This window comes from Labrus mixtus, chromosome 7 (genome assembly GCF_963584025.1).
Source record: "Labrus mixtus chromosome 7, fLabMix1.1, whole genome shotgun sequence".
NCBI lineage: Eukaryota > Metazoa > Chordata > Actinopteri > Labriformes > Labridae > Labrus > Labrus mixtus.
In genome coordinates, this window is record NC_083618.1 from 21,391,124 (window position 1) to 21,418,626 (window position 27,503).

At 40.5% G+C, this 27,503-nt stretch overlaps 2 protein-coding genes across 4 annotated transcripts in view; one reads left to right on the plus strand and one right to left on the minus strand.

Annotated features, from left to right (window-relative positions):
• Positions 1 to 4,287, plus strand: part of LOC132976955 (CMP-N-acetylneuraminate-beta-galactosamide-alpha-2,3-sialyltransferase 2-like) — a 259,673-nt gene extending 255,386 nt beyond the window's left edge. For both annotated transcript variants that reach the window (XM_061041257.1, XM_061041256.1), the window contains exon 9: positions 93 to 4,287. In XM_061041257.1, coding sequence (XP_060897240.1) covers positions 93 to 260 — 168 coding nt within the window. In that variant the 3' untranslated portion in view covers positions 261 to 4,287. The remainder of the gene's footprint in view (positions 1 to 92) is intronic.
• Positions 3,956 to 26,959, minus strand: unm_sa1614 (un-named sa1614). 2 transcript variants are annotated; one of them, XM_061041236.1, is made up of 28 exons: positions 26,120 to 26,959; positions 20,661 to 20,733; positions 19,277 to 19,422; positions 18,054 to 18,128; positions 17,880 to 17,929; positions 16,990 to 17,119; positions 16,476 to 16,561; positions 16,313 to 16,388; positions 14,736 to 14,816; positions 14,293 to 14,390; positions 14,117 to 14,186; positions 13,640 to 13,727; positions 12,946 to 12,994; positions 12,656 to 12,828; positions 12,344 to 12,477; positions 11,988 to 12,079; positions 11,688 to 11,874; positions 11,433 to 11,518; positions 11,228 to 11,343; positions 10,661 to 10,728; positions 10,458 to 10,565; positions 9,975 to 10,254; positions 9,264 to 9,398; positions 9,092 to 9,155; positions 8,019 to 8,062; positions 6,804 to 6,955; positions 6,590 to 6,715; positions 3,956 to 6,460 (listed from the first exon to the last, which is right to left on the minus strand). In XM_061041236.1, exons 1-28 carry the CDS (start codon positions 26,243 to 26,245, stop codon positions 6,386 to 6,388), a joined length of 2,988 nt encoding a protein of 995 aa, XP_060897219.1. In that variant the 5' UTR covers positions 26,246 to 26,959; the 3' UTR covers positions 3,956 to 6,385. The 2 variants fall into 2 exon arrangements, with proteins under 2 accessions (XP_060897219.1, XP_060897217.1); XM_061041234.1 differs by having other exon boundaries at positions 9,264 to 9,428.
• Positions 26,960 to 27,503: the final 544 nt, after the last annotated feature.

Genomic DNA, 27,503 nt, shown 5'->3' on the forward strand with positions numbered 1-27,503 from the left:
TTAAAAGAACAATCAGATTTCCGTCTTAAATACTGTTGAAACATTTTTACACAGCTGAGTGTGTAACGGCGTCACTTCCTGTTTGTGTTCAGGTCTCTGTGTTCGGTTACGGCGCCGACCAGCAGGGTAACTGGCATCACTACTGGGAGCAGAACCGCTACGCCGGAGCCTTCAGGAAGACGGGCGTCCACAGCGCTGACTTTGAAACGCAGGTCATCCACCAGCTCGCCAAGGAGGGCAAGATCAGTCTGCACCTGTGACACAACCACTGACCTGCAACACCTACTTCACGCTGACGGGTGCAAAGGTCATCATATGTTTTTAAACAACTAGATCCTTCACCGCTTAATTCATGAGACAGATAACGAGTTAAATCACGTCTGGGTGATTGCGGCAAAGTGTCGTGACCTCTGGCACCGGAAACCACATTTCTGCGCTGGGTGTGGCGGCCAGATTTTGCTCCTTTCTGAGGAAGTAGGATATTGAGACAGGAGTCAAACCTGTGTACTTCTTGCACGTCAATCATTTAAACTGCCTTAAGTCAGCCATCGAGAAAGAGACATTTTTACAGACTTGGATTATTTGTGGACAGAGCCCTTTATGAGCAGGGAGAGCTAGACACGCCCTCTTTCAAGTGGGCGCGGCTTATAAAGTCAAACTGGATCTTCGAGACTTGCCACTCTTCAAACAGACTTTCCTGCCATTTGCGACTGCGAGGATCGACCACAAAAGTTTTGCTCTGAGCGGGAAACAACCACAGACGTTTTGTTTTTTGTATATCTTATTTCAAATGTAACTTTATAGACATTATACAGGGATAACCTCTTTTATATTCAAAGCACTTTTGTCCTGAAGAAGAAAAGGCACAAAGATGCAATGTTGTTGCTTTTTTTTTTTCCAAACAGATTTTTTTTTTCATATTTTATATCATTGATAATCCATCCATGTGTTCGAGTTGAATCTTAGCCCAATCCGTCCTGATTCAGAGGATGTTGTCCATCCTTTCTGTCTTGAACTTGAAACCGTTGACTCTTCCTGTTTCAACCATATATGGAGCTGAAGGCTGAGTGGGAGGAGCCTGTGTGAAGTCCTCAGCCTGTGTTTAAGCAACAGTCTGCAGGTTTTCAGAATATTTTAAAGAAAGAGAAACATTGTTTGAGTATTTTCTTTTTTTTTTTTTTACTATTTTAGACAATGTGGCTTAAAAAAAAAATTGAAAATCTTCAATTTACGTAAAGATACGACTCATTGAAAAGCTGCAGGCTGTTGAAGGTCTCTGACAAAGTGAAGAAGACGAGGAAATCATGCGTGACCTTAAAGTAAAGACGTATTGCACAAAAATCTAACGAGGACAAAGTCAAACAATCAGTAACATCACCGCTGTGAGTGATGCATGGATGAGTGCAATGTACTTTCATAGAAACGATCTGAAGTGCAACCAAAAAAAATAATCAACAATACGAATGAAGAGAGATGGACCAGTCGGAGGAGTCTGCTGTGGTCTGCTGGAGCTAACGGGAGACGGCGTGCGGAGGTGCCGTCTCACCCGTACTGTGAATGTTGCTGATTGTCAATCACAGTCGTCTGAATGTTTGTGGCCTTATCCGCGGAGCCCGAGGAGTCTCAAGATGTTTTCACACTGTTGTCGTTTTGAGTCTGAATCTGAGTTCTCTCTCCCCGAGTCTCTTCCAGCTGCTCTTTTGCAAATCCTCTGGTCCTCCTCATGGTCGTCTGCAACAAGCAACAAAACGACTAGATGTCGATCTCGGAACCCACTGGCTATTATCTCACACCAAAAAAAATAGTCTACGGGAGTGAGGGACAAGTTTATGGGCTTCCTGTGTAGCTTCAGGAAGCGAGTAAAGACTTCCTTCTCCATGTGATTCAGACCAACCTACCAGTGTGATATCGCTCAGTCTGCTTCAGACGACAAACTTGCTTTTTCAGCGTCTATAAAGTGGGAAGGAAATCACACATATGGATATTTTTCTAACATATTTTTCTCTCAGTGTTTTCACATGCAAACTGAGTTTTAACTCACTGGGCCAGATCCCTTTCTGCTCACTGGAGCACCGCTGAATATATTTCAGCTTTAGGGGGAAAAAAAGAGTTTAAATGGAGTTAAATAACCCAGAATTGTTGTTCACAAAACAAACAACAACATGGTCCTTTAGTGCCATAGCTTCTGTTGCTATCGAATAACTTCCAGCTTGGACAGTTATATGATTTAATGCAACATGAATCTGTTTCTGTCCCATCAGTCTCCCCTGACTCCTGAGTGTTCATGAAATCCATCTGGTAAAGGGAGCAGGGGCCCCCCCTGAAATCTTATTGGCCACCCCAAAATCGTTAACTATGATTGGTTATTTGCCTTGCCGGAGGAGGGACTTGCATGGAAATCCATCATTCAGGCTGTGTTGCAACAGTCAGCTCATAAATTTAGTTTTCAGTTTGCAATGTTTAAAATACTTCTAGATAATGGCAACATATACATCTTCTAACTTAAAAGGTGATGTGATTAGTGCAGACAGAATGGGTAAATTAATACTCTTTATTCATGGGTGTGCACACAAACTTCAGGCCACCCATTGCACAGGTCAGGGCCCCAGTTGGGCCAACCCAGTCCAAAAAAGTCTGGGCACGCCCCTGAAAGGTAAGCAGTGAGCTCAGCATCGATCTCATGTGCAAGCAGAAAGCTTATCACTATAAACTGTAAGGATTGTGTGCAGGCACCACCACTACCTTCACAACAGGCATGTATTGTGCACTGAAACAGATTATAGGAAACAAAAGTGTGTGGGAAACAGTCATCACCTTAAGTCGATCATTGACTCGTGTAATGAGAAACTTTGTCTCAAACACTGATAAGTTCCATGCAGGTTAAAAAATAATTAGTCTAGCCAATGACACTGACCTTGAGTGGAGTTTCTCTGCTTTTTACTGTTGTGTTTGTATTTTTGAAACGTCCGAGTACATGTTGGAGTGATACTAACACAGAAACAGTCACCAGTGCAGAATATTCCTCTTCCTGCACGTACGGCCCAGACGCAACCCCCACACCTAAACGAAGCGAGGTATTTCAAGAAGTGACAGCATGTCTGACACTGACCATTTTTCCGCAGTGTAGGACGTATAAAAGGCCGTTCTGAAAAGAAAAAAATCCAGGACTTGAGTGTCTGGAAAATGTCAGGAGTTCATGTGTGAGAGTGTCTTTAATTTAATTCAGATTTTATTTCACCAATAACTGGCCAAGAATGCTGGTTTGAGTAATTTTACGTTCTTGTGTTTTATGTTCAACTTCTTTAATAGATAACCTGAAAAATATCTGTTTTTTTAAATATCCATTAGTGTGTGAACAAGGCCTAAGTGTGTCCAACAAGTGTTTGTCATTCAAGCCCTGAATGGAGACGAATGGGACTAACCGAGAGCTTTTTAGACAGTATTTCCTCAAAGACATTAAAAAGGTCAGCTGTCTAAAAGGGAGCTTTCAGACGCCGTTAGACGATCCCTCCACTCTCCGTTTGAAGCAGACTGAGGACCTCTATAAATAATCAGAAATGCTGAATCATCAAGTGGAGGCTGCTGCTCTGGCCGAGTTAAAGAGTTTAAACCTGAATGTGTGGAAGTGTCTTTAAACCCGATACCATAAACTGAGGTTTAATGTGAAACATCTGCTGCTTGTTTTTGTAGTTTTGGTTCATGCTGTGGTTTAACTCTTTGTTGGCTCTTTTGGGAAAACTTCCTGAGAAATTATCCACTTTATGAGGAACGTCGAGTCGCTTTAATGACAGAGCAGCAGCCCTCCTGAGCTCGTCTCAACATCTGGACTCAAGGTTTTTTGGAATTTACAGACTCAAGTTAAAGATCCTCACGCTGGAAAAATGAAGTTTCTTTGTGAGTTTAAATCCAAAGTTGTGTTTCAGAGTCTTCATGCACTCTGAATATTTAGAGATGATTTCAATCAAGGATGCACACGGCTGCAGATTAAATCAATCTGCTGCTTGTGTTTCATAGAGAAAGGCTGTTTGTAGGCTTAGAGCAGACCAAATGGGGTGTATGTTTTATGTTTTTTCAGTTTTCATAGCTTTAATTCAGCTCTTCATGTTTAAACTGTGACTGTTTGTTCAAGAAAAATGTCACTTCCATTTAACACAGAACCTGCTGATCATCACGTCATTTATTCATTCATTCATGTTTACAAACAGTGATATTCACTGTGTCATTAAAAACGACATGAACCCACCACTGTCACTTTGAATGAAATAAAAATGAAAGAAAGAAATACAATCTGTGCTTTTTTTTTAATTTCCTCCTTTGAACAAAACAAGAAGTTAAAGCGGTCACATTGAAGCCCATACGGAGGCCCACAGCGGACACTTTTCCATGCTTTTAATTTACTCTGTTTGTTTCCACGGTAACGAGGATAGCCGTTGTTTTCACAAGATCTCAGGTTGTTTCTGTTGTGATCTTGTGATAACAGCGCTGGTTTTCCTTTTATAACAAACTGATATGTTGTTTTCTCAAGATGGCAACTTACTTTCTCGTACCTGGGGAAAACAACGCTCTTTTTCCCCAGAGATAACGAGATCATTTTGTGGTAATCTTGAAAACAAAACAATAGTAATTCGTACCTACTGGCAGTAATTCGTAACTGAAACTAGTTATCGAGGCTTTAGTTTGTCCTGTGCTCTTGAAGGCAGCTTGAAGCATCAGATGTGACTCATTTCAGGCTCAGACTGAGGGAAGTTACCTGAATTAGCAGCAAACACCTGGAATTAATCCTTTAGTTTCACATTTACAACAATCCTTTGTGCTCTGGTTATATGTTGGATCTTGTAAGCCCCTCCCCAAAAGGAGGCGGAGCCTGAACTGGGACAGTAAAGGCCCTGACTTACCAAGGAGCTCGTCGGCCGTCGGTCCTAGTTGGACAAGAAAGTGAGCGATCGTTGCACTAGATTTTGCGATGTGTCCAGCTCTGTCGTTACCCGTCGGCCCCCGTCTGATTTTTGGGCCGATTCGACATGTTGAATCATTGCAGTCAGTGTTGGCGCGATTGGTGAGAGGGATCTCTCTGATTGGCTGTTCGAAGGTTTCAATTAACTCCAGCTATCAACACAGGTTCAGGAAATCCCCCTGAGCATGCCGCTGTAGAATCCATGCTTTCACCCATTAGTGCGGTTACTCCTTATTTGTCGCCTCGGTCTCTTCTTTTCTTTTTCCACTAAAAGCCCAAAGGCCGACAACAACAGCGCCATTTTCAACTTTTAATCAGACATTATTCTCGTTTAGAAGCACCTAGAATGATGGGCGTTCAAACTGTGTGAAAATGGTCTTCCCGTACCATAACAACGGACTACCGCCGCCTGCTGGCATGGAGAGTTATTTCCTCTCAAGTATGCGCAGAACATACATGGTGGTTGGCCGCTGACTGTAGTCTTTTTGGCCAAGACACGGGCATTGTGAGGCGACGCCACCGCCACAGTCGGCCTTCGTTGCCACTAGTTCTTTGCCGTCTGCTTGGTGTGTCAGGGCCTTAACGCATTGTGCAGTTGTTGGTTTGAAGTGACCTGCAGCTGACTGTGCTCGTTATAAAAATTCATTAAATAATTGTTTCTCAACATCAGCATTGAATAACAGCTGAAATGTGTCACAACAGAGAAAGACGTATTTAATGTTATAAAAGACCCCTTCAAATTAAGAACATGTTTTCATTTCGTTATACTGGCAGTAACGCGCCACTGTATATCTTTACTGACGCTTTGTGATGTATTCTGTAATCAAAGGCAGTTGGAGGGATTAAATGTCCCATTTCAGGCTCAGACGGACTGATGCTACCTGAATTAAAAGCCAAAAGCTTGTGTTTATCATTCAGTTTCACCTACCTCAAAATCCCATGTGCTATGGTCACCAGCTTGATCTTGTCAGCCCCGCCCCCAAAAGGAGGCGGAGCCAGAACTGGGGTCAGTAACATTTCGTGCAGTTGTTATTTTGAAGTTTTTGTCATTTACTGTGCTCATATTAAAAAATATTTTAAATAGATAAATAAATAAGTGTCTTGTCAACAATCAGCGTTGAATCATAGCTGATCAGTCTGTGTGAAGATGTCTCCATGGCAACATTTTCATGTGACCTTAGAGAGTCCTTGAGCCGGTCAGGTGCTGATCAGTCCTGTCCTGGGAGTTTGAATTGGGCCTGAAAGTACAACCTGGTTCATAATACATCAATGGATTCAGCTTTGGCTGCTCAGTCCTGATCCAATTTGGTTCTATTTCAGTTCACCTGAGCTCCAGGTTCTGGTTCTCCATTCGGACAGGTGTGGTCTAGATCTGAACAGGTCCCAGTCCGGCATCGCTTCTGCTTTGGTGTAATATAATCCAGGTTCGTGTCAGTCTGTAAGCAGCTGGACGAAGGACGACGGGAATAAACCTCTCTGGTCCGGTTCCTCCTCGATGTACCCATGCTAAACACACACAGACACAAAAACAAATGCATATATATCAGAGTCACAGTCAGGTGAACATAGACGGTACAAGGATACGTCCGTTCACAGTCCATCTGACCACCTCTCAGAGTGCAGGATGATACTCACCCACCAATCACTGTCCTCCTGTCCCAGCACCACTAGCACCTGACCCTCACAGAAGCTCAGCTCGTCATGGTGATCGGCCTGACAGTCGTACAGAGCTTCAACTCGACGACTTGTTGAGCCTCGAGGCTGAGGAACATAAAATTATAAATCGACACTTCTTGTATTTATAATGGAAATAAAAGAGTACGTTTTTTTTTTTTTTGTAGGATCTCACCAATGATCTGCGAGGAAGCGGTTGGGGGGCGGGGCCTCTGTCATTGTCAAAGCTCTGAGAGCGATGATTGGTAGGGGACCGGTTGGGTGCAGCTTTACTGGCAGGGTGCAGAAAGTGGGAGGAGCTATTGTCACTGTCTGCCCTCCGGAAACCTCAAAGAGAGAGAGACAAGGATGGAAAATTGAATGTAGAAATCCAAATGTAAAAGGAAAATGTCATTCATTTAGGAAGAGCCACTTTTTGTATGAACATAAAATTCATGAGATTCAGGATTAACTATATGTGTCCCACAAAGTGGTACATTTGTCTCGGTCTCTTCACCCATGCTGCAGCCATAAAAAGACAACAATCAACATCATTCACATTTAAAAAAAAAAATTAAGAATATAAATAACATCAGGTTCTTAAAATACCAGTACAAAAACAGAAAGTCAAATTATAGTACAGTGCCTATCCTGTTTGCTTTTTTTTGTTCTAGGCTGGGGGTGGAGTCCATGGGTGGAGATACCTGGGGAGGGAGGGGATTTTTTTTTTATTTATTTATTTTTTTTTTTACCAAAATCCCACTGTGACATCACAAGGAGAGCAAATTCTCTGTGTTGTAAGACTTATGCAGACCACAAACAAAGGACTGGATGGATTTATTTCACATTTTGTGGGTCAGTAGACACTCATGTTACCCAAATATATGTTCAAAAACACTGTACAAGTGGATTTTTCATAATATGTCCCTTTTCACTGTTTTTTATTGTGAGCGAACAACGCGTGTCGTTTGCCAAGGATTATTGATTTAAAGACTGCGCCACCAGTGCCCCATATCTTTTAATGTTTTAATTCAATTTTTTTTACTATCATTTAAGAAATTATAAAAATAAAGATTGTCAGCACAGTTTGGGATTATTTCTCTAGACTGATAAAAGCATTTTATAACTCACTCAATAACTTTTTATCTTTTTAAAGGCAGCAAACACTTTAATGAAATCAGGGAAGAAAAAGCAAACTAATGTGTTTAAAATATTAGATCACAAACTATAATTTAAACTCTAGCTTTATTGGCCCCTGGCTGCTCGTCCTCTGCTGGTTTAACCTCCTGAGCACACACAGAGAATTAAAACGAATGCACAGTTGCAGAGCGTCATCTGACTCCTGACTGATAAAACAGACGAGAACACAAGAGGGGGAAAACATTTTTTTATGTCTGTGGACAGGAAGTACCTCTCTCTGGTCGTTCAGTCAGCGAGCTGAGAGGAGACGATGGACTGGAGAGAGAGAGACAGAAAGGGGAAACATTACAGACGTCAGAGCAGTATGACGTGTAATTCACATTCACTCCACTAGAGGTCAGTACAGTCTCACGGTTCAGCGGAAGAACAGCACAAACAGAGTCCTGAATTAAATCTTAAAATGATCCTCTGTTCATTTTAGTGAAGAAAATGTGAATCACTCGTTTTTGAAATATTAAAAGAACAGAAATTTACAACATTTTAGGGCTCAGAAATGTTGCCAAATGTCAGAAAAGTTTGTAGATGAAACTAACAAAAGGTCTCTTACAAGTAAAGAAGCTTTTAAACTGGGCAAATTCACCTTCATATAAAACCTTTTTAGAGAAACCGACTTAAGGTTTAAGAAGCTTTTCAGATGCTGCCAGTCACAAACCTTTTTAAACGAGAGGCTTCAAGTATTTCTCCCTAATTTAAAGATAAGCATCCAAACTTCTCAGTGTGACCCCCTCTTTCAATAATTATTTTTTACAACCTATTTTGAGCTTTATCCATTACACTCCAGGTATAAAGGTCACTATGCATATTTTTAACATATCATACTTCTTGTTCTTTTTTCATTCATCAAGCTAGTTCCCCTTCTGCATTCAAACCTTCTGAGACTTAAATTTCCCTGGATTTAATCCCCGCTCTAAAGCATGCAATCCCACATTCACACTTGAAAGCTTGCAGCTGAAGTATCTTGAATTATTTGTATTTTTGTCTGCAGAGAACAGATTTCCCGTGAGGCAGCAAGCAAAAAAACATCCCTCAAAAAATGCTTAAAGATGTCTGTCTGATCTGCCTTTCTGATGTTGAAGGATTCAATTAGCCAGATGTGTTTTTGTGAGAAAATGTAAAAATGTCAGTCCCTTGAAAGACATTTTTTCCAGTTTGTGTGATGGGTGTTCTTTTTTTGTTTCTACACAGTGAAATCCTTTTCTTTGCGGTCCAAGAGGAAAAGAGTGAAAAGAGAGAACGGCCATTTTTCTTGGGTGTCTCTACGGTTTGATTGTCTCAGATACTTACACACACTTCCTAAAGGAGGAGTCTGGACCGCTGTAGATCCTGGGACTGTTTGGCAACCCGTAATCTACACACACACACACACACACGCACACACACGCACACACGCACACACACTGTTAATTACACAGCCTCTCTCTGACAGATTAATTACAGCGTGTCTCTCAGATCTTACCGTGCTTGCTGGACTCGGAGCAGGTCCTCTTGTGCCGTACAGCAATGGGAGGTGGAGTCGACTTCCTGTTTCCTGTCATGGGGAAGAAAACCTCGCCTTCCTCCTCCTCATCCTCTCCACCTCCCTCTCCCCCAGCTGGAGGAGGAGGAGGAGGAACATTAGGAGCTGGAGGACGACAGAATGTGAAAGAGAAGGGGAACTAATCTAGATTTTCTGTAAGGACACCCGATAAATGCGAGCTTTAACTAGTAGATGAAAAACACATTTTTAAATGCGATTAATCGCATGTTATTTTGTCCCTTTAGGCACACCGTGGATAACCTTCAGCAGTGTCTCCAGTGATGGAAAATAACGATTCTGCTGCGTCTTTGAATGTCTAATTTCTAGTTTAGAGAAACTCTGACAGCTCAGCTGACGAGTCAAAGTAATATCCATCTTATGACATCAAACATTTCACTTTGATTTCGTTTCTTTTATCTGTTTCATTTAGTTTTTCTAAATAAAAGTCCCTTCAATCTACCAGAAGGTCTTTACGCTATTTCAAAATAAAAGCACAAATTCAAACAGCAAGTAAAGTACTCACAGTTTAAAACAGTACAAAGATTAGGGAAAAAACAAATAACTTTTATTTTTTAAATATGATTAAAAATGTGATTAATCGCAATTAAAAATAATAAATCACAAACACACAATGACAATGTCTTAGTTCACCTTTGACTCTAGGGGGCAGTGGAGGTGCCGGGGAGGACGGAGGAGGAGGAGGTGGACTGGAGACTTGGCCAGATTGACGATTGTGGAGATCCATCGCCATGGCGAGCCTCCTCCCCACACTGAGCAGACCCCCCCCTCCTGCTGCTGAAGAGGATGAGTTGAGGGTGATCGAGGACGAGTTAGTCTGATTGAAACTAAAGGGACGGGAGGAGAAGGAGAAGGAGGAGGTGAAGGTGGACGAGGAGGCAGAGGTGGAGCGCTCCTTTTTCACTGGACCGTTCTGAAAAAAAGAGGAGAAAGAGTCAGAACATGTAATTAAAAAATATTTTTAAAAGGAAGGCATTATTAGATCCTGATGAACTTATTTCCTCCTTCATAGAGACACAAATATTTACATATTCCAACCATTCCTTCAACAAACAAGAACAGTGAAGCTGAGTAAAGAAGTCCCACAAAACTGCAAATAACCGTTGCCATGGTTACCTTGTCTTCAAAGTCATCATCGCTGTCGTAGAGATCGTCGTGACGAAGCCTCCACTCGTACTCCACGTGGACGTGATGGTCAAACAGGTCGGACTGAGCCTGCTGCAGCTGTTCAGACACACACAGACGCAGAAGCTGTGACTGACTTGAGAGATTTATTTTCACAAACATTATCGTGTTAACCATCGGAGTGATGACCTCACCAGCTTCTCACAGTGGCTGTGCTTCAACCTGCGGCTCACGTCCAGGGCCGACTCTCCCAACTCGTTCTCTGTTCAGACATAAACAGAGGAAATGTTCTCATGGAGAGGAAGATATACAATATGGAAAGTCATTTTACTGTTCCATAAATTGTCCACTCTGTCTCAAAACATTTACATATTTTAATGTCTTGTATTAAATTGTAATCATTTTCTAAAATTGTCCTCAATTGTAACAAAAATGTCCTCATTAAAAAGATGTCCTCCGTTATGAATATATCAACATATTCTGTAAAAGAAAGGTGGTAAAAGCATTTTTAAAGGCCCTCTTTCCAAAAAATGTCTACACCATTAAATTCCACAAATGTCCTCAACTTTTAAAATACTTATTTAATTTATAATAATAAAAAGAAGTCCTCAATTAATAAACATACTCTTTCTTTCCATAAATATCTTGACTTGAAAAATACTCACACTTTCTAAAAATATCCGCACATTCAAAGCATTTGAACATTATTAATTTAAGGATAAGGGATGCATGGGTGTTGTGTGTGTGAGTGTGTGTATTACTGATGTGTGTGTTGGCCCGGGCTCTCAGCAGCAGCCTCACACAGTCGCTCTTGTTGTGCAGACAGCTGTAGTGCAGCGCTGTGTTTCCTGCTGATGTCTGCACGTCCACATTAGAACTTCAGAAAACGAACAAACGTAACACATGTTAACACACAGGTGCAAACTATACACACACTGGGATGAATCATAGTGAGAGCCAACGGACCAGTTCTGAGCCAGGAAGTCCAGGATGTGCAGCGACGTCCTGTCAGCCAATAGGACGGCTAGATGGAGAGCCGTCTCACCTTTCTCCTGTTGGCATGGAGACATACAGCCGAGTTTAAGTGAGCTTTTTCTTCACTGATGTTTTTGTACATTTATGTGTGTGTTTCTCTATGTGCATACCTGCATGTGTGAGTACTTGTGTGTACCAGCATGTATACCTGCATGTGTGAGTACTTGTGTGTACCAGCATGTATACCTGTATGTGTGAGTGCAGCGGCTGACTCAGCTCCGTCCTCTGAGCGTACAGCTGGATCAGACTGTAGATGTCGCAGTTCTTTGTCGCCTCCTGCAGGCCGAGCCGCAGCGCTGCAGTATTGCTGTGGCTGCGCCTCACAAAATGAATGTCCTGATACTTTGACATGATGAAATCTTTACGTTCAGTCCTGCAAAAGTGCAACCATACACACATCCAATTAAAAAAAAAAAAAAAAAAAAAGCAAGATTAATTAAATTAAATCCTGCTAAAATATAAAACACCGTATGTATGTTTTCTTACATGTGGCTGTGTTGGGAAGGCTTCATGGACGGACTCAGCAAGTTTGCCTCCAGTATTTCATTAAAACCAGAGTTACCAACATTCCTGGCCAACTGGGTGAGGGATGACAGCAGGGGATTTAATCAGAAAAAAAGTTACAGCCATGAGTAAAAGTAAAATAAATATGCTAAATCGCTCTCCATTATGAACCCTATTTATATAGCACTTTTCTAAACAGAGCAACAAAATGCAATTTTATAACCTGAGTTGAAATCAGACAGTGTTTGGGTTGTGAGGTTATGCCATTTTTTTTTAACAGACCCAGCCACCCCAGGTGTGGACTACAGAAGATTAGCTTTTTGGCTAATAGTTCCTACCAACAGATCAGAAGTCCCTAAGCTGTCCAAGCTCAGAGACTGGATCCGGGAGACGTGGACGCCCATCTCCCTGTGGATCCCTGAACATTCAATACAGGTGAGGATGCCCAGGTTGGTCGAGAGCCATCCAGGATCTACAGAAAGAGAGCTTATTGTCACTGAATGGAGCATAAAAAAGTAACAAAGCCATTCCTGTTATTCAGTATCATTAGGGTGATAAGATGTTAGAAAATAGTGGGAAAATGTCAACTACAGTTTCACAGAGCAAAAAGTGAATGGAGGTAGGTTTCATTGTTTAGTTAACAAATGTACCTGGGGCTCCACAATCACAGCAGCTGTTGTTCCCTGGCATCCGTCTGACATCGTCAGTGATGGCTCGAGTCAGATCCTCCACGCTGCTCTCCCCTCCCCCTCCCCCTCGCCTCCCCCCATCCAGAGCGGCGTTTAGAGCCTCCTGCTTACTGTTACTCAGCACCGAGATCCAGCTGCATACACAAATTCAGACCCACTTTTTAATTTTAATTTATTTAATTTTTGTAATTATCAACATAATTGCACTTCAGACTTTAACAACATCTTGTCAAAGTAAATGCTTTACTCACGCCACACATTCGGCATCATCCTCAGCCAGGAAGTGGTACGTGCGATTATCTGGAGGACAAAGCAACAGTTATGCAATTACGGTACAATTAAACTGCAAGTAAAGACTGCAACACAGAAGTTAAAGAGGATTTAAAACTAGTCCTTTTACTGAAACTCAACCAATGATTAAAAAAAGATTGGTGCTATTTCAGAATCAGGCAAAAAAAACTCTGAACACAACATAAATATGTAGAAGTCAAAGGTGAGGGTAAACATGTAGGACCTTTAAAAATTTAACCCCTTCTCAATCGGCTGGATTTTGTCAACAATGCAAACAGCCGAAATTCTGAGGTTTAGAAACCATGTTCTTACAGAGAGTTTTGAGAAGGTAATATGTTCACATAAATTACTAAATGACATATTTTATGTTTTATTTAGACATTTTTATTTGTTGTTTTATTCAGAATGTTTTGTTTAAGATATGTTTTATTCATATAACACATTATATATGTATGTATACCACAAACTATCATATGTTTATCAAATATCTGATTTTTTTTTTGCAAGAAAGTTATTTGGATAAATATTTAAATTAAACTGCGGACCTTGCTCCTGTGTATTACGGTATGTTCCCACTAGTTTTGTAGCAATATTTGTTTTCTTGTGTAGCTATACTATTCTTTGTTTTTGTGTCTGTGTGTGTCCGTGTCTTACGTGATATGAGGTCAAAACATTTCTTGTCCTCAACACTGGGTTTAACCTGACAGGTGAGCAGGTTTAGTCTGGTAGGAGGTTTATTAGGCTGAGGGGACAGAGAGAGGAGAAGGTGATCAATATCAATCAATTAAATATCAAACAAATAATCATTTATATAACACCTTGAAAATACATGAGAAATGTGTCTGACTTTGAGGGTTTTAACTTTGTGTTAGAGTCAGAGGTAACAAAGAATTTCACATAAACATTGTTTTGTTTAGTCTATTACATAGACTTTCCCTTAAACTCTAACCCATAACCACTGCTTGTCAAATCCTATTATTTAATACAACCTAAAACTCTTAACCAAAAATCATAATTTATAAGATGAGGGGTGCATTGTGTCCCCATCAAGTAAAAACGTCCCCACAATGCAAGTGTGTAATCTTAATGAAGTCCCCACAGCGTAACATAAACAAGTCCCGCTGAGCTCACAGTTGCATGTGCGATGGTCAGGTAACAGTTGTGAACTGAACATTTCCTCTTCTGCCACATTTTTCTCAACCTGAAACACAAACAGACAGACATCATTAGTACTGATTTGGGATACTTCCGATGGTGTTTCACTGTGTATATCAGTGAGTGTGTGGGTGTGTGTTTTATAATTTTACCCGTCACTCTTCTTGTAGAGGAATCCGGTTCTTTCTGTCCCGTACTGTTTGTCTCCCAGAAGCTGATGCATACTGTACACTTGCTTAGGTAAAGTGTCCTACACACACCAAAACACAAATTCAGTATTAAGGTGTCTTCTCATATCAGTTTTGAACCTCCCCTGGTGTGCGTGTATGTGTGTGTGTGAATATGCTTGTGTAAGTATTAAACAGGGGACTTTGCATCGTTACACATCAACCAACTGGAGACCACGATGGAAACAGAAGAATTTTTAAGTCTTCTGTTGTTCATGCTTTTAATCATGATAAAATCATGTCCAAGCCCTCTGGTAAAGTTTTACAACATTTGTCAATAGGGGGCCTGCACACACTCTAACCCTCATTAATAACCTGCTTAACAGTGTTAGGATGTTAAAGTTTGTGTCAGTGTTTGTGTCTCTGACCTGCTCTGTGTGAACGACCGGCCTCAGCTGATCTCTGAGAGACACAAGCTGCCTCTTCTCCTCATCTTGACGCTGCTTCACCTGCAGACACAAGCTCACCTGAGTCCTTCACGTCAAGAGTGGCTCACTTTATCCAGATTAAAATATTGTCAGCTCAAGTGATTGTGTTAAATCATCCAGCAAATTGCTTTTTAAAAAGTAGAAGACATTTTTTAAATTAATTTAGATACAGTTATTTTGAATAAAAGTGCTCTGCTCTTAAAATCAAGTCACCATGTGTATAGATATGATAAATGAAAAGCAGACACATGATTAATAGAGTACTGATCTGGTGATTGGGTCATGCATTAAAAAAACAAACTAACATACATTCTTAACCTTTTTACTTTTATTTAAGTACCAAAGGAAAGGACAAATAATTCTGAATGTTCATTGTGTGATAAAACAAAGCAAACCTACAGTACAGCTCTAAACAAGACTAAACATGCTACAACAACCAAAAACATTTCCACCAGGAAGAATTGGTTAAACCTTCAGTATTGAAACTTATAAAAACACAATGCAAGCCAGTCCACCAAAAAATTCTGCGTCAGTCCTGTTTTTATAAAAAAAAGTTTAATTCTTGTTTTATTTAGTCTGTTTAACCTCCTCTTTTATCTGCTGGTTTAGGTCTGTTCATTTGAAAAATAGGAAGAGGTTGGAACAAATTGTGAGAATGTGTAGTAAAACTGCTGGCTCTAGTTTTGATAAACTTGCCCTCTTATACACAGTCAGAACTACAAAAAAAAGCACAGGCTATCTTTGTGGACTGCAGTCATCCCCTTTATACAGAGTACAAGCTACTGCCTTCTGGTCGTGGATATACTCTGCCTAGGTGCAGGACTAACAGATTTAAAAATGTGTTTGTCCCTGGTACCATTGGTCTCCTCAACAGCATCATATAAATCCTCCCCCCTTGATGTGTGTATTTGATTGTGCAGTGTTTCCCCTACCAATATATTGGGGGGGCGGCCCGCCCAATATATTGGTAAGGATACCTTTCCGATAGAAAAGGACATCTGTCATTAAAAGTAACACATGAACACCAAGATTCCTTGAAGTGTTTGTGTCGTCGTGTCGTCGTGTCGTTGTGTCGTCGTGTCGTCGTGTCGCAGTGTCGGCATGTCGGCTTGTCTCCACCCCCCCAACGCTGTAAACCTAGGGGAAACACTGTTGTGTGTATTTTTTTTTTTTTGTACTTTTGTTCCGTAAGTGCTGTTCTGTATTTTATCAAACTCCTATTTCGAAAATTAAATTGTGAAAATTTCACCAAAAGTTCATGTTCTCATCTTTTGTCATGACAACTCTCATCATTTGAGTCATTTGTATCTGAAAAAAAATATTCTTACTTTTGCAGGTTTTGTGGTTCAAGCAAGATGCTTTGACAACAATTGCAGATAATTTGGTCATTAGGGTCACAAACCCCATTAATAAGAAATCTATCTACATGAAAGGGAAAATCTACCAACACAGTCTGCTAGCGCTCCCAAGGTGCTGCAGTGTTCATCATTGAGAATTCCTGTAAGCGGATGTCATACCGTTGCCAGGACTCCGTTCAGCTCCTCCATGTACTGCTTCAACCTTTGAGTAGTGGACACACACTCCTGCAGGAAGCTTAAAACACACAGATACAGTAGTGAAGTCACAAAACCATGCCTGTTGACAAAATGTAGGCTTGTTCATTTGTTTGTGTGTTTTTACTTGTTGTGGCTGTGGTAGTGTTTAATGAGGTTCTGCAGCAGGTCGACTCCTCTCTTTGTCTTTATCTCGTTGACCTTAATCAGATACTGAAAGAGAGAAAGAAAGGGAGGGCGGGGAGTATAGTTATTGTACATAAAGGAGGCCGCACATGTGGTTAGTAATAGATTGATATCAGAGTATCTGGAAGCAGCAGGGGAGACACAAGGTGGGAAGAGAGGGGAGCAAAAAAAGCTGTAGACCAATAAACAAGTAGAGGAAAAAGAGAGAAACCAAGAGGAAGAAAAAGAGCAATTAGGACAAGACGAAAAATAGGTGAAGGCAAGAAACCAGGAAGATGAAGGAGTAGATGGAGGAGGACGAATAAAATAAATAGCACAAGATGAAAAAGCAGACGAAGGAGTAAGAGGGTGAAAAATAAAAAAAAATGGATTAAGTAAAGATGAATGAGCAGGAGGTGGAGGGGGCAGAGAGGAGTTCAGATAAGGAGGCGGCTTCACATAAATGCATTGCTGACCTCGCACATGCTCAGTTGGAAGGAGCGTCTCTCTTTCTCGAGCTCCTCTGCGATTTCTCCCCCGCTCACCTCGTTCCTCACCATCCCGTACTGACGAGCCAACTCCCTCTTCTCCTTCTCAACCTGCTTACTGCAAACACAGACACACCAGCTTTAACATGCAGCCTGTCCAAATTTTAGGGGAAAGAAAGGAAGAAGGAAAGTTCGGACAGGAGCCTTTCCGTGGGACGTTTGAATGTTCTCGCCGTCCATGTGTGGGTTCTCTCCTGGCACTCACGCTTCCTCCCACTGTCCAAAAAAACGCTTGTTACGTTAACTGTTGACTCTAAATTGCCCGTAGGTGTGAGTGTGAGCGAGCGTTGATGTTTGTCAGTTTCTAAATGTCAGCCCTGTGAATAACTGGCTACCCGTCCAGGGTGCACTACAGTCTTTGGGAGTGCCCCACTTTTCCCCCAATGGCAGCTGGGATCGTCTCCAGACGCTGCCCATAAGGAACAAGCGGTATACAAAATAGTCTAATGGATGTTTGTCTTAATTTCTAGCCCCATTTAAATAAACAAACACTTAAAAATCTAATAATATTAAAAAACATAGGTGCATATAAACACTTATATTTTGGGGCACTTTTTGACCCAAATGGCCGATCAAAGGGGAAATACATGGTATGCATATATATAGGAATAGAGAACGGGTAAAAGTACATGTGTCTTGTGACCCTACCCACAGTGGTAAATGGATAAGCTACGGTTTAGGGAAGGTTGGCTTCTGAAAACGGGGCCCGGGCTGATTACTACTGTACTTACTATTGATATGTGCCTCATACAACCTGCTTAGAAAAACCTAAACTATCTCTTTAGGACGAGGGCTCCTTCAGTTTGATCATCACTCACAATCTGCTTTCGTAGTCTCTCCATGCTCTGTCAAAAGGCTTCTTCAGATCCTACAAACAAATACAAAGACTGAGCTTAACAGAAATGTTGGCTTCACCTTTTTTTAACTTTTAACACATTTCGACCTGTTTACATTCATTATCCAGGTGAACGTAAAGAAGAAATAGTCCTTACCCCCTTCACCTCTCGAAGGTCTCCTTTAACCAGAGAGTCCAGGAAGAAGTTGATGTTGTGGAGCATGCTCTTTAACTGCAAACACAAACACACAATCTCACTGCTGAAAGAACATCATTGCTCATAAGGTGTAGACTGTTTTGTGTCTTTTGAATTGGTGCTATACAAATTCATTGATTGATTGATTGATTGATTGATTACACTGCACTGTGCTGCTTATTATTATCAACAATCATAAGGCTGAAGCAGAGAGTTATACATGTGCTATTAAAACAAAAAGTTACTTTCACTGTGGATCAGTGAAAAATATTGTGATGTTGAGACAAACAATCACATCCAATTGGATTACAAACATGTTTAACAGTTCAATTCCAGACCCCTGTTGGGGGGGTTTCTAATACCAGTCTCCGGTAAGACTTTAGGGTGTTGCTTCTTTTTTTCCAGATTAATTCTAGCAAGGAAAGCGGCAACCAGTATTCAACCACTTATAATATCTTGGGAATTGGGATATTTCTTTTAATTTCCTCAAGATGCCTGTCTTGTTATAGACTGGTTAACACACAGTTGGTTTGAGGTTTAAACAACAAGGTTTGGATTGGTACGGAGCACTTAAAAGGAATTGTAAATCTTTTATTAAAAGGTTTCTCAACTGAGAGCTGAATGTATATTTTCAGTCAGAGGGTTTCTGACTGGAGCTTGGAATTGAAAAACCCAGCTGCTTCAATCAAAGGTTGTCCAATGCAGGTTTGGGACCAGCAGAGGGCCAGTAAGACTTTGGATAAGTTTAAGAGCTTATTGATTTTTTCAATCAGAGGCTTTACCAATCAATTTGTTAAGGGTGTGTTAAGAGCTTATCACAGGGTTTTAATCCTAGGTATTCTAATGGACTAACGTCACGTCAATCAAATCTTTTTAATTAAATGATTTTCAATTGGAAGTTTTGAAACGGTTAAAAACCAACTTTTTTTTTTATCAAATGATTTCCAAAGAGATGTTTTGAGTGCAAACATTCCACTTAGTTTTTATTTTAAATTTTCCAAATTAAGTTTGAGGAGCCAATCAGAATTTTTTACATGGACTGTTTCACAAAAGGAGTTTCAAATGGTCTAGTAAATCTACTTACAAAATTTGAGTTTTTTATAAAAAAGGATTTATAACAAATGTTACCTGGCACAGGTCTTCTGACCTCTTTAAACTGGTAATCTCTATCACTGAAGACTCACCAGGTTCTTCATGGGAGAGAGGAGTTCTTTTGAAAAGTCCGCCAGTCGACAGAAGGCCGAGCCGACTTCCGACTCTCCGTTTGAGTGACAGTTGACTGACAGCTTTTCCATCGAGTTAATGTACTGCTCCATGTGAGAGACGTGGTCTGATTAAAAGAAATAGCGTTAGAACAGAAAGTAACACGTGTTATTTTGTTTTTATCATCGACTGTCTATGAGAAGTGGACATAGCTAACCTGAAAGCGCCTTAAACCTGCATTCTTTGTCATGTTTACACTTGTTTTCCAAAGGAAGTCTTATTAGTTTTATAAAAGTCTTTTACAACAATGCCTTACCGCTCACTTGATTTATAACCTCAGTTTACAGCATGGACTGTATATAACATGGACGTAGTCTCGGTGACATCACCCATTGTTTTCAGAAGAGGCATTTTGAAGCTGTAAGATTGTGGTTGCGGTATTGGAATTGCTGACTCTACCTAACTTTCTGTCAATCTAGAAACGGACAAAGAGATTTTTTTTGTGGCAGTTCTTCAGCCTCCTGGTAAACAGCTCAAACACGCACACTTGTCAGTCAGCCCAGCCATGCCCTTGTTATGCAAATTGATGAAAAACTCTAAAAGGACAAGTTATAAATACATTCACTACTCATACATTTTGTCAAAATAAATACAATAGCTATTAATGCAAATCAATAGACCAAATTGTTTTGTTCTAACAGGCTGTAAACATTTATTAATCCTGTGAAAATTGACATATAACGGGGCGCCGATGCCCTAGCGGTTAGGATGTGCCCCATGTACAGAGGCTATACTCCTCTAAGCAGGCAGCTAGGGTTCAAGTCCAAGCTGTGGCTCTTTTCCTCCATGTCTTTCTTCACTCTCTCTCTCTCTCTCTCCAGATTTCCTACTCTAGCCACTGTCCCATCAAATTAAAGCAAAAGCCCTAAAAGAAATGTTAAACGAAAAATCAACATTTTAACATGGGACCTGATGGAGATCCCTTAGCTTTTGCAGCAATCCTCAAGTGGACACTCGAGGAACTGCAGTTTTTTTGCACGTCCATATTGGCTTCATTTTAGGGTTTTGTTTACAGTCTAAAGTCTTCTTCAATAGGGCACAATATAGAGTAATAAACTTTTGCGCTTTGCTGCGGCCTTAATTGACTTGTTGCAACCTTAGCAACCAGGATAGGTGAGGTGGTAAGTGTCTGACTCTGTCCAGATATGGTCACATTTGCCCCCCACCCAAATAACAAGATGGCTTTGGCCAAACTACTAAGCTATAGGCTTCCAAACTGTCAACCACCAACCAATGGGTAGCATCACGATGGCTACATTCTCTTCTTATAAACAGTCTTTGTGTTTTCTGTATCTTTTTGTGTACCTTGTCCTGCTGTATATTTGGATTTTGCAGCTTTCTTCATCTTCTGCAACACCAAACGGTCACTGTCCAGAACCTGAACACACACACAATGACACAGAGAACAGTGTGTGAATATCCTGAATGTGTGTGCGATTCGTGTATGTGTGTGTGTGTGCACTAATTCACCTGCTGACTCAACACACACAGAGGACGAGCTTTTGTTCTCAGACAACAGACAGCTATAGTCCTGCATGTGTGTGTTATCAGCCTGAATCTCCAAATGAAGCAGCTGAAGTCGAGTCTGATGCTGTTTTAAATTGAGGCTAAATCCATATTTTGTAAGATATAAATCTGTCTGTCCTTGTAGATTTGATGTCCTAGGTGTTCTTTTTTATTTCTGGGCCTGTATTTTTCACTGCAAACAGATTGAAATGTCACAGTTGAGAAAACACAGGTCTAACCAGGAACAATAACAGCAGCTCTGTTTTATTGAAGCGCCCCAGTTAGTCATGAGAGTGTGACAGCATCCACCAAACACAGGACCTCATTAACTTTTCTTTTTTCCCTGACTTTGGCTCACACACTCACAGTTGCATTTTATATAAATCTAAGGGTTGATGCTCATACTCTACCAGAGGAAAACACAAATGTTGCTATTTAATACCATGGCAGCTTCTTAATTTCTTTCATATGTTTATCTTAAGCTTTTCTCCGATCTTATCAGTCATTACGTCACTAAATCTACTTACTCGATTCTTTTCAAATTCCCAGGGCTGCACTCAGAGTTTGAAAAAACTCTCTCTCTTTTTACGCATCCTCAGCATTGAATACCATTTTACCTTAAATGCACTTCCTCCTTTGAAAACCTTTGACGGCCTTTTAAAAACAGCCCTTAGGAAAAATATGACGCAGACTCGCAGTTTAATCCTTGGCTTGAAGTGAAGTGATTTACAGACATTGCTTTTATGGTCTGTATCACTTCATTCCTTTTCTGGTTTCCAAGTGATGCAGTGATTTATTGCTTGTGTTTGATTAGTTTTTTATCAGAAGCTTTTTTTTCTGAAGTCTTGATCAGAGTCCCGTAGGATGAAGCAGGATTCACATTTATGTGAGTGACATGGCGCTTTACTCTGAGTCTGAAGGACAACGAAGGTGGCTCACTTCTCATTGGGGTTCATTGCAGCGGCAGATTATGCTGCACACCGATCCTGCTTTGTTATGGGCAAAAGCAAAGGATTAACTTGCATAACAGCCCCGCCTACGGACCGATCAATTCAATTGATCCTGGAGCTTATTGAGCGGATGGTGGGAGGGAAAAAGGACAAGAACGTTCAGAAATTGGAAAAACACTTTGTCTCTCCTCGATGATTAGTATGTAAGAGATGCTCATTGGGTTTTTCACTGATATAATCTCACAAAATAGTCCGATTAAAGCCTTTAGTTGTTTTATATCCTTCACAGATGTTTTGTCTTCTTAAGACATCTTTTAATTCCTAATTTTGTTTTGCTTTCCCGTGTGAATTCATGAAAGTTAGGAAGTTCTTTTCTTGAAGTTTGAAAAAAATGTGCTTTTTAAAAATAAGTTAGATAAAATCCTGTAATTGCTTTATTTATTTGTTTTTTATTTTCTATTTTCCTGGGTCTATTAGACACCACTACAGCTGCAGTGGAGAACTAATATAACCATACACAACATAAAAAATACATCAAAACGAGTCATCAATTTAATGGAAAACACAGATGTCATTTTATGATGTATTCATGTTTTTGTGTCTGTTCAGAGTACCTTGTATGTGTAATTATAATTTGCCAGTTTAGCTGATTCTGATTCAGACGGTCAGATCATCTTGTGTTTGAATGATGGAGCGGTAATATTAAAGGCCTTAATTTGGATATTCATTCACACAGTTTCGCTAAACGTCGTTCCAGCTTTTTGCAGCTGCAGCTGTGTCCCTTTTTAATCTTCATATTTGTCTCATATTGAATTTTCCTATTTGATTTTAAATATGTTCTCTTCTGCCAGTAGACTTTAATTTTTTATTCATCTTTTTTTTTAGCAGGGAGGACCCACTGAGACCAAGGTTGCTTTTCCAGCGGTGCCCTGCAGCAATACAAACATATAAACAGTTACAAATAATGGCATAGGCACTGACTGAAACACATGTTCATACTTCAAACCATGTAAATTTCAATGGTTTCACATTTTAAAACGGTTGCAATTTCCTTCCCTAAGTAGTTCAGACACTAGCTCTTTAAATGAATGGATGTTTGTGATTGCTATTTTACTACAAACTCCGCCCCTTTTATGTAAAAGCTGCCATGTTTAGATTAATAAACCCTGGGTTTACTTACAGAGTTGTGAATGTGACTGCTTAGATTTGTAAGTGGAGCCAGACAACTAAAACTACATCCTGCTTTTATTGAAATCATTTGAAATGTTAAAGTATCAGCTGTGTTGCATTTAAAGACACCGGGATTAAAAGCAAACCCTCATCAGGTTGCAGATTCACTCAAATCCTCATTAATTATCATCATCTCTTAGGCTCCTCCCTTATTAACATATGCCGTCTCTGTTGGGGGTACAAAATGAGAAGGGGGGCTATCTAATAACTATTTCCACAATGGATTTAATGACGGGCTGTTAGACAGGTGAAACAGGACATTTTCAGACTTAAACGTTGACTTTGGTAAAGCCATATTAACCAGAGAGGAGTCCCCCATGTCATCAAGCATCTTATAGAAAATAATCTCTTGTTGGGAAAGAAGAAATTGTCAAAGTCACCAGGATATAGATTTTACTTTAATTCTGTTGAGGAAAATAATGTAATTAACTCTCTGACTGTCAGAGCTGACCTCTTTTCTCTGCTAATATTTGGACAAATACAATTCAGGCAGTAAAAGATGCTTAAAAAAACATCTCTTGACTGACTTTGTGTTAGATGAAAAGGAGTCATTTTGTACTTTGAAAATATAGCATCCTTTAGGACATTATCTTACCCACCCAAAAAAAGTATTATTGGTCTGTGTCATACGTTCCAACACTGATAGAACATTGAACATGTGAGCCAGGAGCATGTCCAGACTTTTTGGACTGTGAGGGGCCGGACTTGGGCACTGACTTATGCAGGGGCGGCCTCAGGTGTGATGTATGCACAAACACACAATATCAGTAATTTACCCTTTCTAACTTTAAATGGTGAATAGACTTGAGCTTGTACATTTATTTTCTAGTCTTCTGACTACTCAAAGCGCTTTTACACCGCAGGTCACACCTACACATTCACACACTGATGGTAGAGGTTTCTATGTAGTGACAATCAGAAGTAACTAATCCATTATTATGTAAGCTCAAGTCAATTTACCATTACCATTAACCATTTAAAGGTTGCTGCACTTGCGCACTGCATTAAGTGGACAAAAAGGATTCACAACACAGAATATTTTGTGAAAACATTGAAACATCAAATAGAAATGAACATGTTGGCTGTTTCACCATTGCACTGACTCTAAAGACACACCAACAGAGATTTTGACAGGGGGAATCGAGCTAAACTTAGCTTTAATAAATGGTTGAACTCTACCGAGAGAAGTGGGCAAAGATCTACCGTGTACTCTGCCAGAAGCTTGTTGACTGCAGCCAAAAGTAGCTGATGGAGTTTAAAAAAAGGCAGAAAGGAAGTGAGCAAAACACTAGCATTGCTGAATCTTTATTTTTGACTCTGCAGATTTAGTTTCACGTTCAAAGGATGCACAAAGAATTGGATTAAGAAAACCACATTTTGGGGGCGCTGGTGGCGCAATGGTTAGTGTCCATGTATGGAGGCTTTGGTCCTCCAAGCAGGCGGCCCAGGTTCGAATACCCACCTGTGGCTCCTTTCCTGCATGTCATTCCCCACTCTCTCTTTCCCTGATTTCCAACTCTATCCACCGTCCTATCTCTCCATTAAAGGCACAAAAAAAGCCCAAAAATAAATCTTTAAATAAAATTTTGATGTGTTTCTCGAGAAATTGGCGACCATTTTCTTGTGACATGTCAGGGTGCTGTTAATCACTGCACTGTTATATTAAAGGTTCTAAGACAGATAACGTACGGTTTCTGAAATCAAAGCAAAACAATTCATTATTATCATCAATAGTTTTACATAAAGGCCATACATAAACGTGTGTTTCAAAATCAAAATCTATCTGTAATTCCACTTAAACGATGACATACATAAACACTCGTGTAACAGGTTTTTGTTTGCACCTGTATCTTTCTTTGTTTTAGTCTTTCATAATTACACAAAATAACCTGGAGATTTATGGTTGTCTGCAGGGACGGCAGCTGGATTTTTTTTCTCCCAGTGCTGAGGGCTATAGCTTGACTAGTATGTTAATTAATAGCTATTAATAGTCGATTTTCATGAATTCATAGTTATTCTTTAAGTTCTCTCTTTTCTTCCAATAAAAGCAGACATACTTAACTGGGGCTAGACAAATTTGTGATGGGGCTATAGCGCCCCCTAGCCCCGGTGTAGCGCCGTGCTTGGTTTATCGGAGAGCATCACAGGACTCAATCTGTTTTCTGTTATCCTATATATTTTGTATTTCGTATATATCTAAAATCTAAAATAAAAACATTTTATACTTAGCTTGCACAGTGGTTCAGAGAGAAATTTTAGATTTTTCTGACCAGCACGTATGGAAAAAATGACAAAGATGACTTTGACTTGTGTTGCAGTCTGCAGCCCCTCAACGTAGACATTTTCTTCCTCTTTGGTTACTAATATGTTTTGCCCCCTACCCTCTCCCCTTCAGAATATTTCCTTGTGGAAGAGGTGTTTTGTCAGCTACATTTTAATCTTAATCCAGTCTTATTTATCGTATTTTTTTGTGTAGATTTTTACTTTCTAGTCTGTCATGTTATAGAGTCTGTTGGCACTTGAGGATATGGTGATTTAACTTGGATGTCCTGTGCAGGTTGTCAATTCATTCTTCATTGCAGCTAGCTTGCCTTGCACTGCAAATTAAGCTAATTTACATGCACAGCGAGTTATTCTAAGGTACTTGCTGTATTATGATTTTAAATGTGTAGGGTATGTAGAGGGCTGGGAAGTTTACATGGATGTTTTGTATGTCCTTTTCTTTGCCAGCCAGAATAAATCATGATCAGGGAAAATAATTCCTGTGTCACAGCATCAGAAGAAGAGTTGAACAGTTTCACTTTGAAAATGTCTGCTCATCTTTGCAAATACGTTAAAATTAAATTAAGTTTAATCAAGAAAAACAACTGATAAGGTTCAGAGAAGGGGGGCTTCATGGGGGCCCAACACCTCAAATATGCCCCGGGGGCCCCAAAGCCATTCAGTCCGGCCCTGATTGTAGAGAATACAAGACAAACAGGACAGGTTCACCTCATTCATGAAACGGCCTAGTTGATAAATAATCTACATTTACAGCCCACCACCACCACCCAGCACCTCCCCTGTATTAGTACTGACCTCCTCCAGCAGGTAGACGGTGTTCCTGCAGCTGATCATCTTGGAGGTGAAGGAGGAAGTGGTTGGGGAGCTCCAGTCCTCCTGAACCTCCTGCAAAAACTCGGAAACGGACACACACTCCGGCATGGTGCTCCTCAACCCGGGACACACCGGGATCACCGGGAACAGAACCGGAACAGACTAACAGGGTCCGGTACTGACAGACAAGATCCACACAAAAGAGCGAGGAAAGGCAGGCGGAACCCTACAACCGATCCCAAGAGGCAATTATGATAAAACAATAAAATCCTTGTATAGTAAGGTGCGATAATCCCATTAGAGCTGCTTCCACAATCCCACAGCCCCGTGAAGATAATCCACCGTAAACCGGCAGATAAAACCGGTAATTAGAGACCTGATCCGGTGACTCTCCGTCAGTGTGACTTCACTGTGAACCGCAGCATCAGCCTCTTCTTCCGCCAAACAAAAGGTGATTAAATCCAGCTGGAAATAAATCCCATCAGCGATGATTCACAGAAAAACCCAAAGTAACACACTCCCCAGTCCGTAACGCGTTAAAACAAAGCGAGTCTCTTTTGCTTTGAGGAGGATTCATTCAGAGAAAAAAAAACCCACAAACCCGCCCGGGTCTCCGTGCGTGAACCAGCTGACAAAGAGCGGCTGAGGAGGTGAGCAGAGTACCAGACCCCCCGGGCACCCGGACCGGCTTCAGATGTGGGAATCAAACCGGTGTCTGCTCTTTGCCCAGGGATCAGTTAAATGTTTCACTATCAGCTGATTTTTTTTTCTGCTTTTCCTTCTTTATTCAACCCGCATGGAGTGGCGCGTTCACGTTGCAGAGCGGCGGGGCTGTGTGCCGCGGGAGCGCGCATTGCTGACCGAGCACGGAGTAAACCCCATTACAGCAGGGGATGTTTAATTCATGTCAAACACAAGCAAATAGTAAGGATGAGGATCAGGGAAGGCAAGAAAAAATAATAAGGGGAGTCAATTTTTTCCATATTGCATTTTCAGTAGACAAGCAAAAAGCAGAACAGGAAGGTTGTTTGTTTAAAATAAAAAAAAATCTGCCTCCTTTTTCCTGGTCCATGGAGGGTGAAATTGCGATTTAAATATTTTATCAAGCCTTTTATTTTTAAACCTTCCCTTAAACAGAAGAGCTGAAGACATTTACAGTACCCCAACTAGTAATCAATTCATGGCTTCATTAAGTGACTCTAGATCTACAAATAGCCTAATAACAATAATAATACATATTTAATTAATTGAAAGCCCAATATAGACAACCAAAGCCCTTCTGTAAGGCTGCACTTCAGGCTTAATGCTAATATCAACATGCTTACTGTGTAAGTTGAGCTCGTGTAATGTTTATCTGCTAAGTTTA